The sequence below is a fragment of the Nematostella vectensis genome, chromosome 15, assembly GCF_932526225.1.
Source record: "Nematostella vectensis chromosome 15, jaNemVect1.1, whole genome shotgun sequence".
NCBI lineage: Eukaryota > Metazoa > Cnidaria > Anthozoa > Actiniaria > Edwardsiidae > Nematostella > Nematostella vectensis.
This window is the reverse complement of record NC_064048.1, coordinates 3,577,866-3,598,624: the sequence shown is the minus strand read 5'-3', so window position 1 is coordinate 3,598,624 and position 20,759 is coordinate 3,577,866. Positions and strand designations below refer to the sequence as shown.

Sequence of the window (20,759 nt, the reverse complement as noted above, 5' to 3'; positions counted from 1 at the left end):
ATGACAAAGAGATCAGACTCGTACTCAGGGGCCATTTTCTGTTGCGCGGCCATGCACAGGAATCCTTAAACCAATCAAACCACGAGTTTTTTGATAAAAATCTGACCACCCCCGAAAGAACAAAAAGGAATTTTTTCGCCTTTGAACAGGACGTTTATTTAAAGGTTTGGCTACATAACAGAGTAATCTAGCTTATGCTTTATAGTTTTCTTTACAAATAGCACGTCCATTGGGAACCATAAGTGGACCTTCGGCCGTTGTGTGTTTGTGTGTGTGTGTGTGTGTGTTTGTGTGGGGGGGGAGGGGGGGTGCGTTCCCCCTGCATCCCCTGGGTACGGGCCTGTTTTAGAGTATAAAAGGGGTGTTGAAGTGGCCTGCTACGGCTCTGGTTTATCTGTTTGTCGACAGTGTCACGCAATCCGCACCGAAACAATTTATGACAACCCGAGAGGCTTCACATCAAGGATAATTGCAATGTCTGTTACTGTCCCTAAGTGCGTTCGTTGAGCACAACAATACTAGTGTACAGGTTTCAACCGTACGCCTTATTGAACTGTTAAAACAATATTTTATATTGAAAAATGCCTCCTTCACCCAGTTACATCTACCATTTACCACTCTAATTTCAGAATTTTAATTGGAATTATTATCTGTTTTTCACTGATCAATTATTTGCCAAAAGGCAAATAAAAACTGTGTAATGTTGTCAAATAGATCACGAAATGCCTTTTTGTATAATACTATCGATTTCAAGATTTCACGATTCAATATCATGATGCATCCATTGTGTTTTACACTTTTAATTATCGAAAATATCCAACTAGCTGCTTTATAATCAGATGTACCCTTTTCTAAGTCACAACATGGTATGAATGGAATCTTTTTTCGAAACTTAACCAGGTTTCTTTGTATTATGCTTCTCGTTGTCTCGTTCTCCATTATCTGTTCACTATCGCACAAAAGCTTACGTAACTTAAGATTGCTATTGTTACGGGATTCCCAAACAAACAAAAATAAAACAAAGAAAAAGCTGATAAAATATGTAAAACCAAATTCCTGCTTTTACTATTGCTTTATTAGCTTACGCAACCTTAGATATATTATTGTAGTCACAATTTAAACATATTGCAAACTCGCTTATCCTAAATATCCCAAATATATTTATTAATAGATCATTTTGTCTCTTTTCGGTTGAGGTTCCCGGTGGCACCTCCGAAATAAGCGCCTCCCTCATAAAAGCGGTTGCTTTCGTAAATGAACGTCATTATTTCCACATTCCTGATTTTTTTCTTATTTCTACCGGCTCGTGCCTTCTTTCAGATATTCAGTGCTACCATTTAGGCGGAGCATTTCTAAAATGCTCTTTTTATCAATCGAAAAGAACAAAGACATATCTTTATCCAGGATAAATTCCATGGGACCAGCCCAATTGAAATACTAGTTTCCTGGCTTCTGTTGTGTACAACATCGATGTTCCTTTTGAAATTTTGCTGAAAGATGTTTTCCTTAATATTTTATTTCAAAAATTCGGTAAAATGGTGGTTGGTTTCGATGCCTTTTGATATGTTTTCACATAAGATCCATTTGCATTTTAATTATATTAATTAGCTCTTAGAACCCTAGCAACTATTGTTAGTCATATTAGTCTCCATCAAACAAATCATGCGAAACAAGATTTTAAACTTCGTTGCAATCATTACATCGAACAGAGGGGCACCCAGTTGGCACCGTGTAGACATCTCATAAGGTAAGGTCTGCGAAAAAGCTGAGAAACGTTACAAACTGCAAGGCCCTATTGAATTTGACCTACTAATTCATTGTAGGATATAAAGTCCCCATTAAATCCCTAGTACCTTTAACACCCTTGCAGATGTTTATAGCTTTATGTGGCTTTTAAAGAGCTTTATGTGGCTTGCTACAAATATATGAATAGTAATAAGTTCGTTTCCTTACGTTCTTTTTCTTACCACCAATAGCTCCTATACTTTAGTTTCAATAATGGATATTATGTATTTTTATCAATAATCATTTTCAAAGGCAGTTAGTGCTCAATTTCTCAGATATTTGGCTTAAGAATAATGAGAAATATAAGAAAATCCACGGAGCACAATAAATCCGCCCCCTTTCATGAAACACTTGCTCCCCCCCCCCCCTTTCAGAACTCCTGAATCCGCCCTTGACAGTGAATTGTGACAGTGAATTAAACATTTCCAGCTTATCTGGGAACGATTCTAACTTTATCAAGCTTATCAATTTGTTTGTCCTATGATTCTTTCGATAATTTAAAAAACACTTCTTAAAAAGGGAAAGCCTTACAATATCATCATTAATATGCAATACATGACCTTGGTATATGAATAAGATATCTTTGAGATGTTTTATGGGTAAAATGTGCAATGCCAATGATTAAATTTCTCAACGCAGATTTAAGTGGGTGTGCTCTTAAAATGAAAGTCTTTGCCGCGCTCTTCCTATTGGCCCTCGTAGTGTCAATCAACGCTAATTCCGGAGATCAACCACAAATCAGTAACAATGCAATGGAGCCTAAAACCGCTGACACAGTAGAAAAAGAGGGTGACGTTGTTGCTGGGGATTCAACTCTTAAAAAACCGGGTGACGAGGGTGAAGAGCCGGATGATGACGACGACGGTGACGACAATGAACTTGAGGAGTCTGATGAATCCGATGTTCCTGAGACGTAAGTTCAATCGTTCATTAAGAAAAAATAACCTCCGCAAAGGTAATAAATATTCTGTTTTTCAGCGATCCTAGTAAAGACCAGTATGACGATGACAGTGACGACAATAAAATTGAAAAGTCTGATGAATCCGATGTTCCTGAGACGTAAGTTCAATCGTTCATTAAGAAAAAATAACCTTCGCAAAGATAATAAATATTCTGTTTTTCAGCGATCCTAGCAAAGACCAGTATGACGATGACAGTGACGACAATGAACTTGAAAAGTCTAATATATCTGATGTTACTGAAACGTAAACTCAATCGTTAATTAAGAAAAATTAAATTTCGCAAAGATTAAAAAAAAAGTTCTTTTTCAGTGAGCCTAACAAAGATCAGTCGCTAGATGCAAAACCATTTTTTTCTCAACGCCGCCGATACATCTCTCGACGCCGATACATCTCTCGACGCCGATACATCTCCAGGCGCCGATACATCTCCCGACGCCGATACATCTCCCGACGCCGATACATCTCCCGACGTCGATACATATCCCGACGCCGATACATTTCTCGACGTCGATTTATCGCTCGTCGTCGCAGATTTGGCAAGAAGTAATTTTCAGAACTACATTGGGTAAATACTTAATAACACACCGAAAGATTAAATCCGAAACCACAATAAAAGTTTTGAAAGCTCTTGATTGGGTGTAGCAGAAGAGAAAAACGGATAAACTAATTATTTGTTTGTTTATTGTCTTTAAAATATGATGGAAAATTGTATTTATTTACGACCCATGGAAGGTTTAGATTCAGAACTAGCTTGCTTGCTTTAAACGTTTAGTTCATAATTCTAATTTCATTTTTAGGTAAAACAAGAATACGGATCGGATCGAAGGAAACTGGAAATGGATGAGCCATGGAGAACACACTTCAACACTGTAGCAAACTTGGCCCTATAGAGTAATCAACAGGGGATAAAAACTTGCCTCTCATAAAGAAAGGGTTTTGAAATTTGTACAACTCGATGTAATTTCCATAGTGTGTCAAAATAACAGCGTTACGCTTGTTACGCCGCAAAATGTAATGATCAACACAAAATGAAATCTTAACGCGAAATGTAATAACTTTCAACGCGAAATGTAATAAAGGTTTAACGCTAAATGTAATAACTTTTCAACGCAAAATGTAATAAAATATTTAACGCAAAATTTAATAACATTATCTATTGGCTAATAGTTCTAGTAATATTAGGAAAATTATGAAATGTTAACACGTAGAGACAAACAGAAGGAATCGTTTATTAAAAGAAAGGCAGTGCGACTTGAAAGTGCATTGTTCTTGCCTTGGCTTCTAGGGATTTTTTTGGTATGGTGTGACATTATTCCCGATTTAGTTCGAGAAGTGACAAAGTCCAGGGTGCATATAAATTTGGAACAGGCCTATTATCTTAATACGAAGAGAATTTTAAAAAGTATGGGAAAGCAATAAAAAAAACATGATATAAAATTTTACCCAATTAGTTTTAATGGTTCGGCAGTCATATTGCGCGTTGTCTAGAAATTGCCTAATTCAACGATAGCGACCTTGTCTGAAGTTGGCATTCGCTCTCTCTTTGCATTTATTACTACTAGTATACATTCAAAACCGCACAGTATCGCAGCTTTATAGACCACGATCTAGGGAGGATTCGCAATCTCAGGTTGCTGACAGAACCACTGCCAAGTGTTTGAAGAGAGCGAGACCAACCGTCGATCCGAGATGGACTACTACAACTGGTGGTCACTACATGCTAGCGTCTATTTTCTTAGTTAGAGCTTTTAGTTATAGTTTATGGGTTTAAAGTCATTATTTGATGTTATTACCTTTTGCGCTATTACATTTCGTGTTAAACAATTTATTACATTTTGCGTTGAAAAATTATTACATTTCGCGTATCTGTTTTTAACTGATCAATATGTTTACATTATAGGTATCTTTTTTTCTTTTTTTTACTTTCATTTTCCTCTTTTCTTTCTTTTCTTTTTCTTTTTAATGTCCCCTCCACCATAGAGAACCATGACAACCACAGGAGGCCCGTGCAGCTATTTCTATTCACTCTTGCTTCTTCTGAAACCTTCTAAAATAACCTTATAAATAAAAAATGCCTTCTCGAATTCGGGATTAGTAGAAGGAGCCCAGTTCTCGTTAAGTAACTAGAAAAGCCGTTGTTTCTGGTTATTTTTTTTATCCCATTGAGATGACTATCTAGAAGGTCGACTCTTTATATAGAGGAAGGTAGCTGAAATTTCACCACCCGATGTTTCTATTATATTGTCAAAATAAAATCACCGCAAAATATAACCAAAATATTGTCCAAAAGGCAAATAAAAACTGTGTAATGTTGTCAAATAGATCACGAAATGCCTTTTTGTATAATACAATCGATATCAAGATTTCAAGATTCAATATCATGATGCATCCATTGTGTTTTACACTTTTAATTATCGAAAATATCCAACTAGCTGCTTTATAATCAGATGTACCCTTTTCTAAGTCACAACATGGTATGAATGGAATCCTTTTTTCGAAACTTAACCAGGTTTCTTTGTATTATGCTTCTCGTTGTCTTGTTCCATTATCTGTTCACTATCGCACAAAAGCTTACGTAACCTTAAGAAAGCTATTGTTACGGGATTTCCAAACAAACAAAAATAAAACAAAAAAAGCTGATAAAATATGTAAAACGACGCTCAAAACCAAATTCCTGATTTTATTATTGCTTTATTAGCTTACGCAACCTTAGATATATTATTGTAGTCACAATTTAAACATATTGCAAACTCGCCTAATCCTAAATATCCCAAATATATTTATTAATAGATCATTTTGTCTTTTTTTCGGTTGAGGTTACCGGTGGCCCCTCCGAAATAAGCGCCTCCCTCATAAAAGCGGTTGCTTTCGTAAATGAACGTCATTATTTCCACATTCCTGTTTTTTTCTTATTTCTACCGGCTCGTGCCTTCTTTCAGATATTCAGTGCTACCATTTAGGCGGAGCATTTCTAAAATGCTCTTTTTATCAATCGAAAAGAACAAAGACATTGCTTTATTCAGGATAAATTCCATGGGACCAGCCCAATTTAAATACTAGTTTCCTGGCTTCTGTTGTGTACAACATCGATGTTCCTTTTGAAATTTCGCTGAAAGATTTTTTCCTTAATATTTTATTTCAAAAATTTCGTAAAATGGTGGTTGGTTTTGATGCCTTTTGATATGTTATCACATAAGATCCATTTGCATTTTAATTACATTAATTAGCTCTTAGAACCCTAGCAACTATTGTTAGTCTTATTAGTCTCCATCAAACAAATCATGCGAAACAAGATTTCAAACTTCGTTGCAATCATTACATCGAACAGAGGGGCACCCAGTTGGCACCGTGTAGACATCTCATAAGGTAAGGTCCGGGGAAAAGCTGAGAAACGTTACAAACTGCAAGGCCCTATTGAATTTGACCTACTAATTCATTGTAGGATATAAAGTCCCCATTAAATCCCTAGTACCTTTAACACCCTTGCAGATGTTTATAGCTTTATGTGGCTTTTAATGAGCTTTATGTGGCTTGCTACAAATATATGAATAGTAATAAGTTCGTTTCCTTACGTGCTTTTTCTTACCACCAATAGCTCCTATACTGTAGTTTTAATAATGGATATTATGTACCTTTATCAATAATCATTTTCCAAAGGCAGTTAGTGCTCAATTTCGCAGATATTTGGCTTAAGAATAATGAGAAATATAAGAAAATCCACGGAGCACAATAAATCCGCCCCCTTTCTTGAAATACTTGCTTCCCCCCCCCCCCCTTTCAGAACTCCTGAATCCGCCCTTGACAGTGAATTGTGACAGTGAATTAAACATTTCAAGCTTATCTGGGAACGATTCTGACTTTATTCAGGTTATGAATTTGTTTGTCCTATGATTCTTTCGATAATTTAAAAAACACTTCTTAAAAAGGGATAGCCTTGCAATATCATCATCAATATGCAATACATGACCTTGGTATATGAATAAGATATCTTTGAGATGTTTTATGGGTAAAATGTGCAATGCCAACTATTAAATTTCTCGACGCAGATTTAAGTGGGTGTGCTCTTAAGATGAAAGTCTTTGCCGCGCTCTTCCTATTGGCCCTCGTGGTGTCAATCAACGCTAATTCTGGAGATCAACCGGAAGTCAGTGACAATGCAATGGAGCCTAAAACCGCTGACACAGTAGAAAAAAGGGGTGACGTTGTTGCAGGGGATTCAACTTTTGAAAAACCGGGTGAAGAGGGTGAAGAGCCAGATGATGACGACGACGGTGACGACAATGAACTTGAAAAGTCTGATGAATCCGATGTTTCTGAGACGTAAGTTCAATCGTTCATTAAGAAAAAATAATCTTCGCAAAGATAATAAATATTCTGTTTTTCAGCGATCCTAGCAAAGACCAGTATGACGATGACGACAATGAAATTGATAAGTCTGATAAATCCGATGTTCCTGAGAGGTAAGTTCAATCGTTCATTAAGAAAAAATAATCTTCGCAAAGATAATAAATATTCTGTTTTTCAGCGATCCTAGCAAAGACCAGTATGACGATGACGGTGACGACAATGAACTTGAAAAGTCTGATAAATCTTATGTTATTGAAACGTAAGCTCAATCGTTAATTAAGAAAAATTAAATTTCGCAAAGATTAAAATAAAACTTTTTTTCAGTGAGCCTACCAAAGATCAGTCGCTAGATGCAAAACAATTTTCTTTTAAACGCCGCCGATACATCTCTCGACGCCGATACATCTCCCGACGCCGATACATCTCCCGACGCCGATACATCTCCCGACGCCGATACATCTCCCGACGCCGATACATCTCCCGACGCCGATACATCTCCCGACGCCGATACATCTCTCGACGTCGATACATCTCTCGACGTCGATACATCTCTCGACGTCGATATATCTCCCGACGCCGATACATTTCTCGACGTCGATTTATCGCTCGTCGTCGCCGATTTGGCAAGAAGTAATTCTCAGAACCACATTAGGTAAATACTTAATAACACACCGAAAGATTAAATCCGTAACCAAAATAAAAGTTTTGAAAGCTCTTGGTTGGGTGTAGCAGAAGAGAAAAACGGATAAACTAATTATTTGTTTGTTTATTGTTTTTAAAATATGATGGAAAATTGTATTTATTTACGACGCATGGAAGATTTAAATTCAGAACTAGCTTGCTTGCTTTTAACCTATAGTTCATAATTCTAATTTCCTTTTTAGGTAAAACAAGAATACGGATCGGATCGAAGGAAAGAAAGGGTTTTGAAATTTGTACAACTCGATGTAATTTTCATAGTGTGTCAAAATAAAAGCGCTACGCTTGTTACGTAGCAAAATGTAATGATCAACACAAACTTTATCTATTGACTAATAGTTCTAGCAATATTAGGTAAATTATGAAATGTTAACACGTAGAGACAAACAGAATGAATCGTTTATTAAAAGAAAGGCAGTGCGACTTGAAAGTGTATTGATGTTGCCTTGGCTTCCAGGGATTTTTTTTTTTGGTATGCTGTGACATTATTCCCAATTTAGCTCCAGAAGTGACAAAGTGCCGGGTGCATATAAATTTGGAACAGGCCTATTGTCTTAATACGATGGGAATTTTAAAAAATATGGGAAAGCAATAAAAAAACATGATATAAAATTTTACCCAATTAGTTTTAATGGTTTGGCAGTCATATTGCGCGTTGTGTCCAGAAATTGCCTAATTCAATGATAGCGACCTCGTCTGAAGTTGGCATTTGCTCTCTCTTTGCATTTATTACTAATAGTATACATTCAAAACCGCACAGTATCGCAGCTTTATAGACCACGATCTAGGGAGGATTCGCAATCTCAGGTTGATGACAGAACCACTGCCAAGTGTTTGAAGAAAGCGAGACCAACCGTCGATTCGAGATGGGCTACTACAACTGTTGGTCATACATGCTAGCGTCTATTTTCTTAGTTAGAGCTTTTAGCTATAGTTTTTGGGTTTACAGTCATTATTTGATGTTATTACTTTTTCTGCTTATACATTTCGCGTTAAATATTTTATTACATTTTGCGTTGAAAAGTTATTACATTTGTGGTAAAAGTTATTACATTTTGCGGCGTAACAACGCTGACATAAATATCATATGAGAAATTGTAGTATTTTTCGTTAACAACACTGAGAGAGCGCGAAATATAAAACTGGATCAAATTATATTGCAATATTGCGTCATCCTCCTTCCCGGTTTGGCCGGTGTTTATTAATTGGCGTATAGTAATTGTTCGAAAGAGCCGGCGCCTCCTTTGAATAAAAATATATCCTCATCAAAACTTGTACAAAACTTTAAAGTTTGTCTTCAAAAAGTTGTTTTTAACGTCATCTGATAAAGCCAGGATTCATAAATAAAGATTAAAAAATCTAAGAAAATCGCTCTTTAAATAAGCCTTCAGCAGGGAACTTAAGATGAGCTGTTTAGCCAAAGAAATTATAGCCAGTCACTCGTAATACAAGCAGCAAGATCGTACAACTTGTGGCAACATCATTGCTATAAAAAAGCTTGAAAGCGATGTTGCGCGTTTTACTACCGGCTTCTTCTACTTCCCGCAACATTGCGAGAAAAGTTCCCTGTGCCTTTCCTGTTCTTGCAACTCAAAAAAAATTCTTGAAACTAGCCAATCAATGCGCGTAATTTCGTGTTCACTTAGAGTAGGCGACCGCTGTAAATTATAATTTAAATGCGGGTGCATTACGATTGCAAGAAATATTGCGTGCGTGTTTATCTCTCCGCAGCCCGCAATTTTACTATTCATCGTTGCTTTGAAGTCAATTAAATTGTTTCGTGTATCATGCCAAGAAACTGTGAAAGTCTTACCATAATTATCGGCACTCTCCTTCAAATAGAAAATAATCTCCCAATGACCAAATAGAAAATAATCTCCCAATGACCAAATAGAAAATAATCTCCCAATGACCATAGAAAATAATCTCCCAATGACCATAGAAAATAATCTCCCAATTATAAAATTTGGATTTACTCTCCTAATGATGCCAAATTTTTAACCTTAGGGATAATTCTCATTAAAAGGCTTTCGTATTAGGTTGGTTCCCGGTTTGGGCAAAAGGTATCTTCTTTTTCAGGGACCTTCTCACTGGATAAAACCTGCAAGGACATCCTTCACAATGCGCTGACTCAAAATAGTGTCTATATATAAATCAACCTTGCTATCTCATTTTCTAAATAGATCCTTACTTCCACCTTTTATTGGGAAAAATTCTTAGGATATTTATCCCCATAACGCTCAGAGAAAGAACCTTGCTCCCAAACCACGGGATTTTTCAATTTCCACATAGGGGGCGGATGTGGTGCTTTTGGGACTGATTTAGGTTATTCCGGTAGTCGGTAGGCATTTATACTTCTTCCTCTTTGCTAGAACATTTTTATCGAAGCTGCCTACACAAAAGAATGTTTACCAAACACTTAAACTAATTAAAGTGTAAAAGCATTCGCGCGTAAATAACATACGTTGAATGCACAATATGCATCACGTATAATGCATCACGTAAAATACTGTACAAATCACCCCTTGCTATGCTTAACGTATAAGATTAAGTGTTAAAATGGATTAGTTTGAGAGCTTGCTTCAAATTATTCTTCTTGTACGAGAATATAAATGTCCTTAAATCATTTTCCACAGTTCAAATCTGTAGTAATTTTTTTCTCTTTTATTAGTTGCCCTATAAGTGCTGTCAACTAAGATTTCAATAATTTGTATTTACTGAATTGATCGCACAAATTAGCTTTGAGAACAATAGAAACAATTGTTATCGTGAATAGACTCTTAAAATTCCATCAAACTAATTGTGCGAAACAAGATTTTAAACTTCGCCGCAATCATTACATCAAACAGAGGAGCATCCAGTTAGCACCGAGTGGACATCTCATAAGGTAAGATTTGCGAAAAAGCTGAAAAAAAGAAACAAATAAGTGAATTCAAAACTATTTATTGAATAGGATATCAAGTCCACATTTAATCCCATAGTACCTATTAAACACGCTTTGTAGATGTTTTAGCTGTAAAGAGCGCATTATGCTACGTCGCATACGCCGTATTATGTACTTTGTACTTCGTAATCTTTGTTTATCGAGGGTAGCATATTTAACCGAATATACAGTTTTCTAACATATGGCCCTCGGTTAGTAAGCACTGTCACTGGGGGTGGTCACTGCCAGAGGGTTTATTACGTCCCCAGTGGTTCTTTTACGTCCCTTTGGTTCAGGTTAGTGTAGTGCAGCTGGAAGAGACGGGACCTCCGGTTTAGTGTCCTTATCCGAGAAGACTGGAAACACGGGAGAATAACTTCAACTCACTTGCGACAAATTCGATTCAAGGCAGGAACCCGGAAAAATCCCCAGTTTGAGCCAGGATTCGAACCTGGGCCACAGCGGTGAGAGGCCGACGTACTAACACACTAGGCCACCCGTGCTTCCACTTATGAAGATAAAACAATCGAATTGACCATTTGCACGTATTTGCATTGAATACGGCTCATGGATAACACGACGTTAGAACTTAGTCTTAGAGGTACAAAAAGTGGTGCATAAAAGAGCTCTGGTTTCAACAAACATATGAATAGTTAATAATTTCGTTTCCTTTTGTTCTATTGTCCTAATTTTCTATCTATCCTTTAATCCTCAACATCCTTATAAATAGCCCCTTTTCTTTTGTTTTAACAAGAGATATATGTTTCTTGATTTCTTTTTAATAATAAAGGAGATTTTTGCCGGAATTTCCAAAGGCCGTTAGTTCTCAATTTTTCCATTATCCTTGAGGTTTTCAATTGTCCTTGAGGTTTCCTCGATAATCGTTTTCCACAATAATTATGCCCAGACACATTCACGTCGTTTATATTCAACACGAGCACTAAGACGTGAACGAAGCCTTTTAGAAGTAATGCGCAGTTTATTATTGCAATATTCTTATCACATTCGTCTCCCACTTCTGTGATGGTTAATAAAAAGCGTCACAGAGAAAACTAACCAAATCCAAGATCTTTCTCTTTTTGTTCCCCCTTAATCTGAAAATGATAGCTTGTTATCTATCGTTATGACTGCCGTGAAGGGTTATCATACGCAGATAATTATACGAGCTAAGCATTTTACATTGCGTTTTGTGCTATCTAGTTACATGCTTTTTTCTGGAATTAACACTCTTTTTTATAAGAACCTTTTTTTTTTAGACCTGATGCGTTCTAAAATGCAGAATCAAATTGTGCTCATAGTAACAACCTTTTTATTACTATTGATCATTAGTGTAATTCTATTCCTAATAATTCATTAGGTATTATATTGTTATATATACTGGAATTTAAGAACATCGCTAAGAACATATTCAGCCTTAAAATGTCCTAAAAATAAGAACGGCCCGGCCTCAATTAAAAATTAGACGTTCTTATGAAAAAAGATTGTAAAACAATCCTAGCTTATCGGATTCGATTCTAAAGTTCAATATTGCAATATCTTTTTTATCGCATGTGTCTCCCAGTGATTTGTATTTCCAGTTAATCCTGGGTACGACTGCAACATTATTTTTCCCATGATTTGTTTTGCCCTATATTTCTTTCGAAATTCTGAAGAACACTTCTAAAAAATACGCAGTCTACGACTACATGCCGCTTCTCCTTTATTAAAATCACAATGTAAAACTGAATGACACAGGAAGCTGAACATGACTGCTATAAGGAGGCTAAACTACATACAGCCATAGTTGACATGACATGGGTATATTACTTGTCTTTGAACAATCTGGAATATATTGATTTTTTTGTCATATGGACATGAAACAAACATAGGTGTAAATGCATTTTACAAAGATATTGATTATAAAGGATTTCTGAATGTGTAAGATAAGTCTAATTTAGAGGAAATAGCTCCCAGAAGGGAATAGTTTTTGCACTCCCTAAGGAGTTCAGTTATAGCTCCCATAAGGGAAAATTTTTTGCACTCCCTAAGCAGTTTATTAGCTCCCAGTATGGGAATCATAGCTCCCCGAGGGGAATATAACTCTTGAAAAAAGTTAAATAACGCCAGGTTCTTGTTCATTGATCGGCCGCCATTGGGGAAGCGTTGTTGTTCTGCTGATACGAGTGCGGTTTTATTCGCACTTGAGCCACATGCGGGTAATCTTGAAAATATCCCTGATAAGAAATGATTCAGAAATGCGTAGAAAACTGTGCCTGGTTCTTGCCGTAATCAATGATAAAATCATGATATGAATTAACTTACCATGGAGTCAACAATGATCTGGTCTGGTCAGAGATAGCACATGGAAGATCGTATGACGACACGTGCACTCGATAAGAAGTCGGCACCGACTTCGTAACATGATGATGGTCGCTGAAGACCGTCGGCCTTGACCGAACGTAAAGATAGGTACAATCGAAGGATCCTAAATGATCCAAAACCTCGAACATAAGACAAATTAATAATAAAAACACTCAACAACAATTCACTTAACTTTATAGGGAAATTCGTCATGAAAATACACCGGTTCACAATTGTGTACCGATTCACGACCGAACCGACTCCGATTTATTCCCGAATATCACTCACTCTATCATCACCCGATAGCATTACAGCTTCGCACATCTTCGATAAAGGAAGCTGCATAAACGGAGTCTTACAGTATCTTCATGACCTTGCTATATGAATAAAATGTATTTTAAGATGTTTAATAGTGAAATGTGTCATGTCATGAATGTTGTTTAATTAATGAATTTTTTCAACGCAGGTTTAAGTGGGTGTGCTCTTAAGATGAAAGTCTTTGCCGCGCTCTTCGTATTGGCCCTCGTAGTGTCAATCAACGCTCATTACGGAGATAAACCGGAAGTCAGTGACAATGCTTTGCCTGAGCCTAAAACCGCTGACACTGTAAATAAAGAGGGTGACCTTACTGCTGGGGATTCAACTCTCGAAAAACCGGATGACGAGGATAAAGAGCCGGATGTTAAAGGCAAAGAATTGGATGACGAAAAGGAAGACCCGGATGATGAAGATGATGGCGTCTTTCGACGCCGCTCCATCTCGCGACGCCGCTCCATCTCGCGACGCCGCTCCATCTCGCGACGCCGCTCCATCTCTCGCCGCCGCTCTATCTCTCGACGCCGCTCCATCTCTCGCCGCAGATCCATCTCTCGACGCCGCTCCATCTCTCGCCGCCGCTCGATCTCCCGACGCCGCTCCATCTCCCGACGCCGCTCCATCTCCCGACGCCGCTCCATCTCACGACGCCGCTCCATCTCCCGCCGCCGCTCCATCTCTCGCCGCCGCTCCATCTCTCGACGCCGCTCCATCTCCCGACGCCGCTCCATCTCTCGACGCCGCTCCATCTCTCGACGCCGCTCCATCTCTCGCCGCCGCTCCATCTCCAGACGCCGCTCCATCTCCCGCCGCCGCTCCATCTCTCGCCGCCGCTCCATCTCTCGACGCCGCTCCATCTCCCGACGCCGCTCCATCTCTCGACGCCGCTCCATCTCTCGACGCCGCTCCATCTCTCGCCGCCGCTCCATCTCTCGCCGCCGCTCCATCTCTCGACGCCGCTCCATCTCCCGACGCCGCTCCATCTCTCGACGCCGCTCCATCTCTCGACGCCGCTCCATCTCTCGCCGCCGCCCGATCTCCAGACGCCGCTCCATCTCTCGACGCCGTTATGGCAAGAAGTAATTTTCGGAGCCCCACTCGATAAACACAACAAAAACACATTGAAAGATTGAATCACTCTCCAAAACGAAGCGTTTCGAAAGCTCTTTATTGAGTTTAGTAGAAGATATAAACGGCTACCCACTGGTTACTTGTTTGTTTATTGTTTTTAAAATGTGGTGGAAAATTTCGGAACGACGCCTGGATGGTTGAAATTCAGGCTAGCTTGCGTGATTGGTATTTAAATCATCGACGTTTGGTTTCTGCTGCTGTTTGCCATTTTTAGGAAGAAAACACAGTATAGTTAATTGTTCTTATTTCATTTTTAGGTAAAACAAGAATACGGATCGGATCGAAGGAAACTGGAAATGGATGAGCCATGGAAGAACACACTTCAACACTGTAGCAAACTTGACCATATAGAGTAATCAACAGGAGATAAAAACTTGCCTCTCATAAAGAAATGGTTTTGAAATTTGATGTAATTTTCATAGTTTGTCAAAATAAAAGCGCAACAACAAATAACCAAAACCCTTTGTATTCCTAAATCTTCTTCCCGAGATATTATCAAGGAAGCAAATGAAAACTCAGTGATGTCTTCAAAGAGATCATAAGTCAAAATTCCAAAGTTGCTATCCATCATCCTTTCGCGCACGCCAGTAAGATATCGCATTAATATTTTTTAATATTATATTGTAATATTCTAACATAATTATGTGATGAAATCTCGTTTAAAGAAATTAAATTTTTGCACTGGTCTCGAACGACTTAACCACTTTTTTACAATCAAGCTAGTAAAAGTCAAATTTTTTAGAGGTAGGAAATTCCACCGGGTCCTTGGTCGGACGTTTACTTTTAGAGTTGTTTGGATTCAATTCAGCATAAAATTGCGTTTTGAAACTTTCATAATTAGATTAAGCATCCGTGCGTAAAAAGAGCAGAATATATAAAATGCATTGTTCAATCAATAATCCCTTGATTGTGTTTTTCTTTAAAAGAATAAAGTTTGGCAATAAAGCGCATGAAGTGGGCGAAGATGGACTCCTGCCAAATATGAGTAGGAAGGTTGTTGATCGATCCACATGAGGTAATGTTTGAGTGCTCGCCAAGGATTCTCGAATTTTCGCTGTTGTTTATTTACCTCCATACAAAGACGGAGCAGCATTGTGCTTTCGTTTGAAAAGAAAAAAAAACGTGGAACAGTATTCTCATTACGAGCACTGAAAAGCTCTCTTAGTTTAAAATACAACGGTTTGATCGTCATGTTCTATGAAGTTGTTTAAAGAATTTAAAGAATACAGTTCCTCCTAAGACGCGACCTGGCAAAACAGTTTTTGCTGATGATCAATATCAAAGTACTCGGTGATTATGTGGACTTTTAACCTATGATAAATGGCGCATGAAGTGGGCGAAGATGGACTCATACCAAATATGGGTAGGCAGGCTGTTGATCGATCCACACAAGGTATTTTGGGACATTGGATAGCCCAAAGATCTTTTATCACATAACAAGTATTTGGGCTCTCTCATACAAATGATTTTAAAAAGAAATGAATAAATAAGTAATTTCTGGAAGCCTTGGTTGTCGAAAGTGCCCTAGGGCTGTGATTGCTTGGCGAGTTTATAGAATATAAATATATTGTTGTTGTTTATTCTCCTCACCAAAAAGACGAGCATTGTGGTTTGGTTTTGAAAGAGAAAGCGAGCAACAAACACTTTATAAACATTTTCATGGCTAAAAATTAAAAGTTCCTAATTTTATAGAAAAGCACAAAAAGTGACCTAAAAAAGCTCTAGAATTAACTTATTCCCTTTTTTTTCTTTCCTAATATTTAAAATTTACTGCATTCCCAAGCAATTGTTGCGACAATAAGTTCAGAAGAACTGAACTACGTTATTTCTAAACTTCTAAACTACGCGCAACTAAGCAAAGGTTCAAGTGCTTTGTGCTCGGCTACTCTCAGGCTTACGCGAGTGACTTTAATTAAGTCTGAGCTCGTAAATTGCGACCATTATAAATACATCTATGATAAGACCACTTCATTAATCATTACCAAATAAGGGAGAAATGGACTTACGTCTGAGTATCATTATTAGCTCGTAAGTTTGCAAAGTTGTAAATCAGTCTTAAAATAAAAGTATTGTTGCTATTTTGTTTTTTTTAAATTGAAAAAATGTTTCTCTTAAACAAGCACAGCTCCGTAACTCCGACATGTGAACGGAATCCATTTCACGTAATTCCAGTTCAAGTATTTCTTTGATAGCCCAAAATGTAAAAGCTTTAAATTTTTGTTCCGCTTTCTTGGCTTCTTGTATGTTATTTTAGGCTCGACGGATTTTTCCTGTTATGCATTTCTATACAGGGGTTGTAAGGGTGGAGACCAATGATTATAAATACGGTGCAACTTTCAACTTGTATCAGAGTCTTAGCTTGCTGCGTTCTACTGAAGACGCCTGCAAATTCGTGCGAACGTAGAACGTAAGGTAAGATAACAACTTTATGTACTTAAAACATGTGTTTTGGCAGGTAAACGCAGAAAATCAAGATAAAAAGCAAATCAAAAAAGCTTCTGATTTATTCTGCGAATAATTGTTTTAGAATACAGCTATTCCAGGTGACTCGAAAGAAACTCCAAGCTAGCCAAAGCGCGTCTCGTTAACGTTCTCGTTAAGTAACTAGAAAAGCCGTTGTTTCTGGTTATTTTTTTATCCCATTGAGATGACTACCTTAAAGGCTGACTCTTTATATAGAGGAAGGTATCTGAAATTTCACCACTCGATGTTTCTATTATATTGTCAAAATAAAATCACCGCAAAATATAACCAAAATATTGTCCAAAGGCAAATAAAAACTGTGTAATGCTGTCAAATAGATCACGAAATGCCTTTTTGTATAATACTATCGATTTCAAGATTTCAAGATTCAATATCATGATGCATCCATTGTGTTTTACACTTTTAATTATCGAAAATATCCAGCTAGCTGCTTTATAATCAGATGTACCCTTTTCTAAGTCACAACATGGTATGAATCGAATCTTTTTTCGAAACTTAACTAGGTTTCTTTGTATTATGATTCTCGTTGTCTCGTTCTCCATTATCTGTTCACTATCGCACAAAAGCTCAAACCTTAAGAAAGCTATTGTTACGGGATTTCCAAACAAACAAAAATAAAACAAAAAAAGCTGATAAAATATGTAAAACGACGCTCAAAAGCAAATTCCTGCTTTTACTATTGCTTTATTAGCTTACGCTACCTTAGATATATTATTGTAGTCACAATTTAAACATATTGCAAACTCGCCTAATCCTAAATATCCCAAATATATTTATTAATAGATCATTTTGTCTTTTTTCGGTTGAGGTTACCGGTGGCCACTCCGAAATAAGCGCCTCCCCCATAAAAGCGGTTGCTTTCGTAAATGAACGTCATTATTTCCACATTCCTGATTTTTTTCTTATTTCTACCGGCTCGTGCCTTCTTTCAGATATTCAGTGCTACCATTTAGGCGGAGCATTTCTAAAATGCTCTTTTTATCAATCGAAAAGAACAAAGACATTGCTTTATCCAGGATAAATTCCATGGGACCAGCCCAATTCAAATACTAGTTTCCTGGCTTCTGTTGTGTACAACATCGGTGTTCCTTTTGAAATTTCGCTGAAAGATTTTTTCCTTAATATTTTATTTCAAAAATTTCGTAAAATGGTGGTTGGTTTTGATGCCTTTTGATATGTTTTCACATAAGATCTATTTGCATTTTAATTACATTAATTAGCTCTTAGAACCAGCAACTATTGTTAGTCATATTAGTCTCCATCAAACAAATCATGCAAAACAAGATTTTAAACTTCGTTGCAATCATTACATCACACAGAGGGGCACCCAGTTGGCACCGTGTGGACATCTCATAAGGTAAGGTCTGCGAAAAAGCTGAGAAACGTTACAAACTGCAAGGCCCTAGTGAATTTGACCTACTAATTCATTGTAGGATATAAAGTCCCCATTAAATCCCTAGTACCTTTAACATCCTTGCAGATGTTTATAGCTTTATGTGGCTTTTAAAGAGCTTTATGTGGCTTGCTACAAATATATGAATAGTAATAAGTTCGTTTCCTTACGTTCTTTTTCTTACCACCAATAGCTCCTATACTTTAGTTTTAATAATGGATATTATGTATTTTTATCAATAATCATTTTTCAAAGGCAGTTAGTGCTCAATTTCGCAGATATTTGGCTTAAGAATAATGAGAAATATAAGAAAATCCATAGAGCACAATAAATTCGCCCCATTTCTTGAAACACTTGCTCCTCCCCCCCCCCCCCCCCCCCCCTTTCAGAACTTCTGAATCCGCCCTTGACAGTGAATTGTGACAGTGAATTAAACATTTCCAGCTTATCTGGGAACGATTCTAACTTTATTTAGCTTATGAATTTGTTTGCCCTATGATTCTTTCGATAATTTAAAAAAACACTTCTTAAAAAGGGATAGCCTTGCAATATCATCATCAATATGTAATACATGACCTTGCTATATGAATAAGATATCTTTAAAATGTTTTATGGGTAAAATGTGCAATGCCAATAATTAAATTTCTCAACGCAGATTTAAGTGGGTGTGCTCTTAAGATGAAAGTTTTTGCCGCGCTCTTCCTCTTGGCCCTCGTGGTGTCAATCAACGCTAATTCTGGAGATCAACCGGAAGTCAGTGACAATGCAATGGAGCCTAAAACCGCTGACACAGTAGAAAAAGGGGGTGACGTTGTTGCAGGGGATTCAACTTTTGAAAAACCGGGTGAAGAGGGTGAAGAGCCAGATGATGACGACGACGGTGACGACAATGAACTTGAGGAGTCTGCGGTTCCTGAGACGTAAGTTCAATCGTTCATTAAGAAAAAATAACCTTCGCAAAGATAATAAATATTCTGTTTTTCAGCGATCCTAGCAAAGACCAGTATGACGATGACGGTGACGACAATGAACTTGAAAAGTCTGATAAATCTTATGTTACTGAAACGTAAGCTCAATCGTTAATTAAGAAAAATTAAATTTCGCAAAGATTAAAAAAAAAGATTTTTTTCAGTGAACCTAACAAAGATCAGTCGCTAGATGCAAAACCATTTTTTTCTCAACGCCGCCGATACATCTCTCGACGCCGATACATCTCCCGACGCCGATACATCTCCCGACGCCGATACATCTCCCGACGCCGATACATCTCCCGACGGCGATACATCTCCCGACGCCGATACATCTCCCGACGCCGATACATCTCCCGACGGCGATACATCTCCCGACGCCGATATATCTCCCGACGCCGATACATCTCCCGACGCCGATACATCTCTCGACGCCGATACATCTCTCGACGTCGATACATTTCTCGACGTCGATTTATCGCTCGTCGTCGCCGATTTGGCAAGAAGTAATTCTCAGAACCACATTAGGTAAATACTTAATAACACACCGAAAGATTAAATCCGAAACCACAATAAAAGTTTTGAAAGCTCTTGATTGGGTGTAGCACAAGCGAAAAACGGATAAACTAATTATTTGTTTGTTTATTGTTTTTAAAATATGATGGAAAATTGTATTTATTTACGACGCATGGAAGGTTTAGATTCAGAACTAGCTTGCTTGCTTTAAACGTTTAGTTCATAATTCTAATTTCATTTTTAGGTAAAACAAGAATACGGATCGGATCGAAGGAAACTGGAAATGGATGAGCCATGGAGAACACACTTCAACACTGTAGCAAACTTGGCCCAATAGAGTAATCAACAGGGGATAAAAACTTGCCTCTCATAAAGAAAGGGTTTTGAAATTTGTACAACTCGATGTAATTTCCATAGTGTGTCAAAATAAAAGCGTTACGCTTGTTACGCCGCAAAATGTAATGATCAACACAAAATGAAGTCTTACCGCGAAATGTAATAACTGTCAACGCGAAATGTAATACCTTTCAACGCAAAATGTAATACAAGTTGAACGCTAAATGTAATAACTTTTTAACGCAAAATGTAATAAAATATTTAACGCGAAATGTAATAACTTTATCTATTGACTAATAGTTCTAGCAATATTTGGTAAATTATGAAATGTTAACACGTAGAGACAAACAGAAGGAATCATTTATTAAAAGAAAGGCTGTGCGACTTGAAAGTGTATTGTTCTTGCCTTGGCTTCCAGGGATTTTTTTTGGTTTGGTGTGACATTATTCCCAATTTAGTTCCAGAAGTGACAAAGTGCCGGGTGCATATAAATTTGGAACAGGCCTATTGTCTTAATACGATGGGAATTTTAAAAAATATGGGAAAGCAATAAAAAACAT

General features: G+C 37.5%; 1 protein-coding gene and 2 long non-coding RNA genes across 17 annotated transcripts; 2 read left to right on the top strand and 1 right to left on the bottom strand.

Moving 5' to 3' along the window:
* Nucleotides 1–1,538: 1,538 nt before the first annotated feature.
* LOC5496417 (serine/arginine repetitive matrix protein 2-like) lies at nt 1,539–20,583 on the top strand. 14 transcript variants are annotated; one of them, XM_048722954.1, is made up of 8 exons: nt 1,539–1,747; nt 2,425–2,698; nt 2,764–2,844; nt 7,273–7,353; nt 7,419–7,497; nt 7,552–7,605; nt 19,591–19,875; nt 20,108–20,583. In XM_048722954.1, the coding sequence occupies exons 2-7, from the start codon at nt 2,448–2,450 to the stop codon at nt 19,855–19,857; spliced, it is 813 nt and encodes a 270-aa protein (XP_048578911.1). In that variant the 5' UTR covers nt 1,539–1,747; nt 2,425–2,447; the 3' UTR covers nt 19,858–19,875; nt 20,108–20,583. The 14 variants fall into 14 exon arrangements, 12 of the variants coding, with proteins under 12 accessions (XP_048578911.1, XP_048578909.1, XP_048578913.1 ...); XM_048722952.1 differs by having other exon boundaries at nt 7,534–7,605; XM_048722956.1 differs by lacking the exons at nt 7,273–7,353; nt 7,419–7,497 and adding exons at nt 2,910–2,990; nt 3,057–3,117 and having other exon boundaries at nt 7,534–7,605.
* LOC125560700 lies at nt 3,153–3,998 on the top strand. 2 transcript variants are annotated; one of them, XR_007306804.1, is made up of 2 exons: nt 3,153–3,290; nt 3,545–3,998. It is a non-coding gene; the product is annotated as an uncharacterized LOC125560700 (long non-coding RNA). The 2 variants fall into 2 exon arrangements; XR_007306803.1 differs by having other exon boundaries at nt 3,179–3,312.
* LOC116620001 lies at nt 12,399–13,523 on the bottom strand. Its single transcript, XR_004296960.2, has 2 exons — nt 13,018–13,523; nt 12,399–12,929 (listed from the first exon to the last, which is right to left on the bottom strand). It is a non-coding gene; the product is annotated as an uncharacterized LOC116620001 (long non-coding RNA).
* Nucleotides 20,584–20,759: the final 176 nt, after the last annotated feature.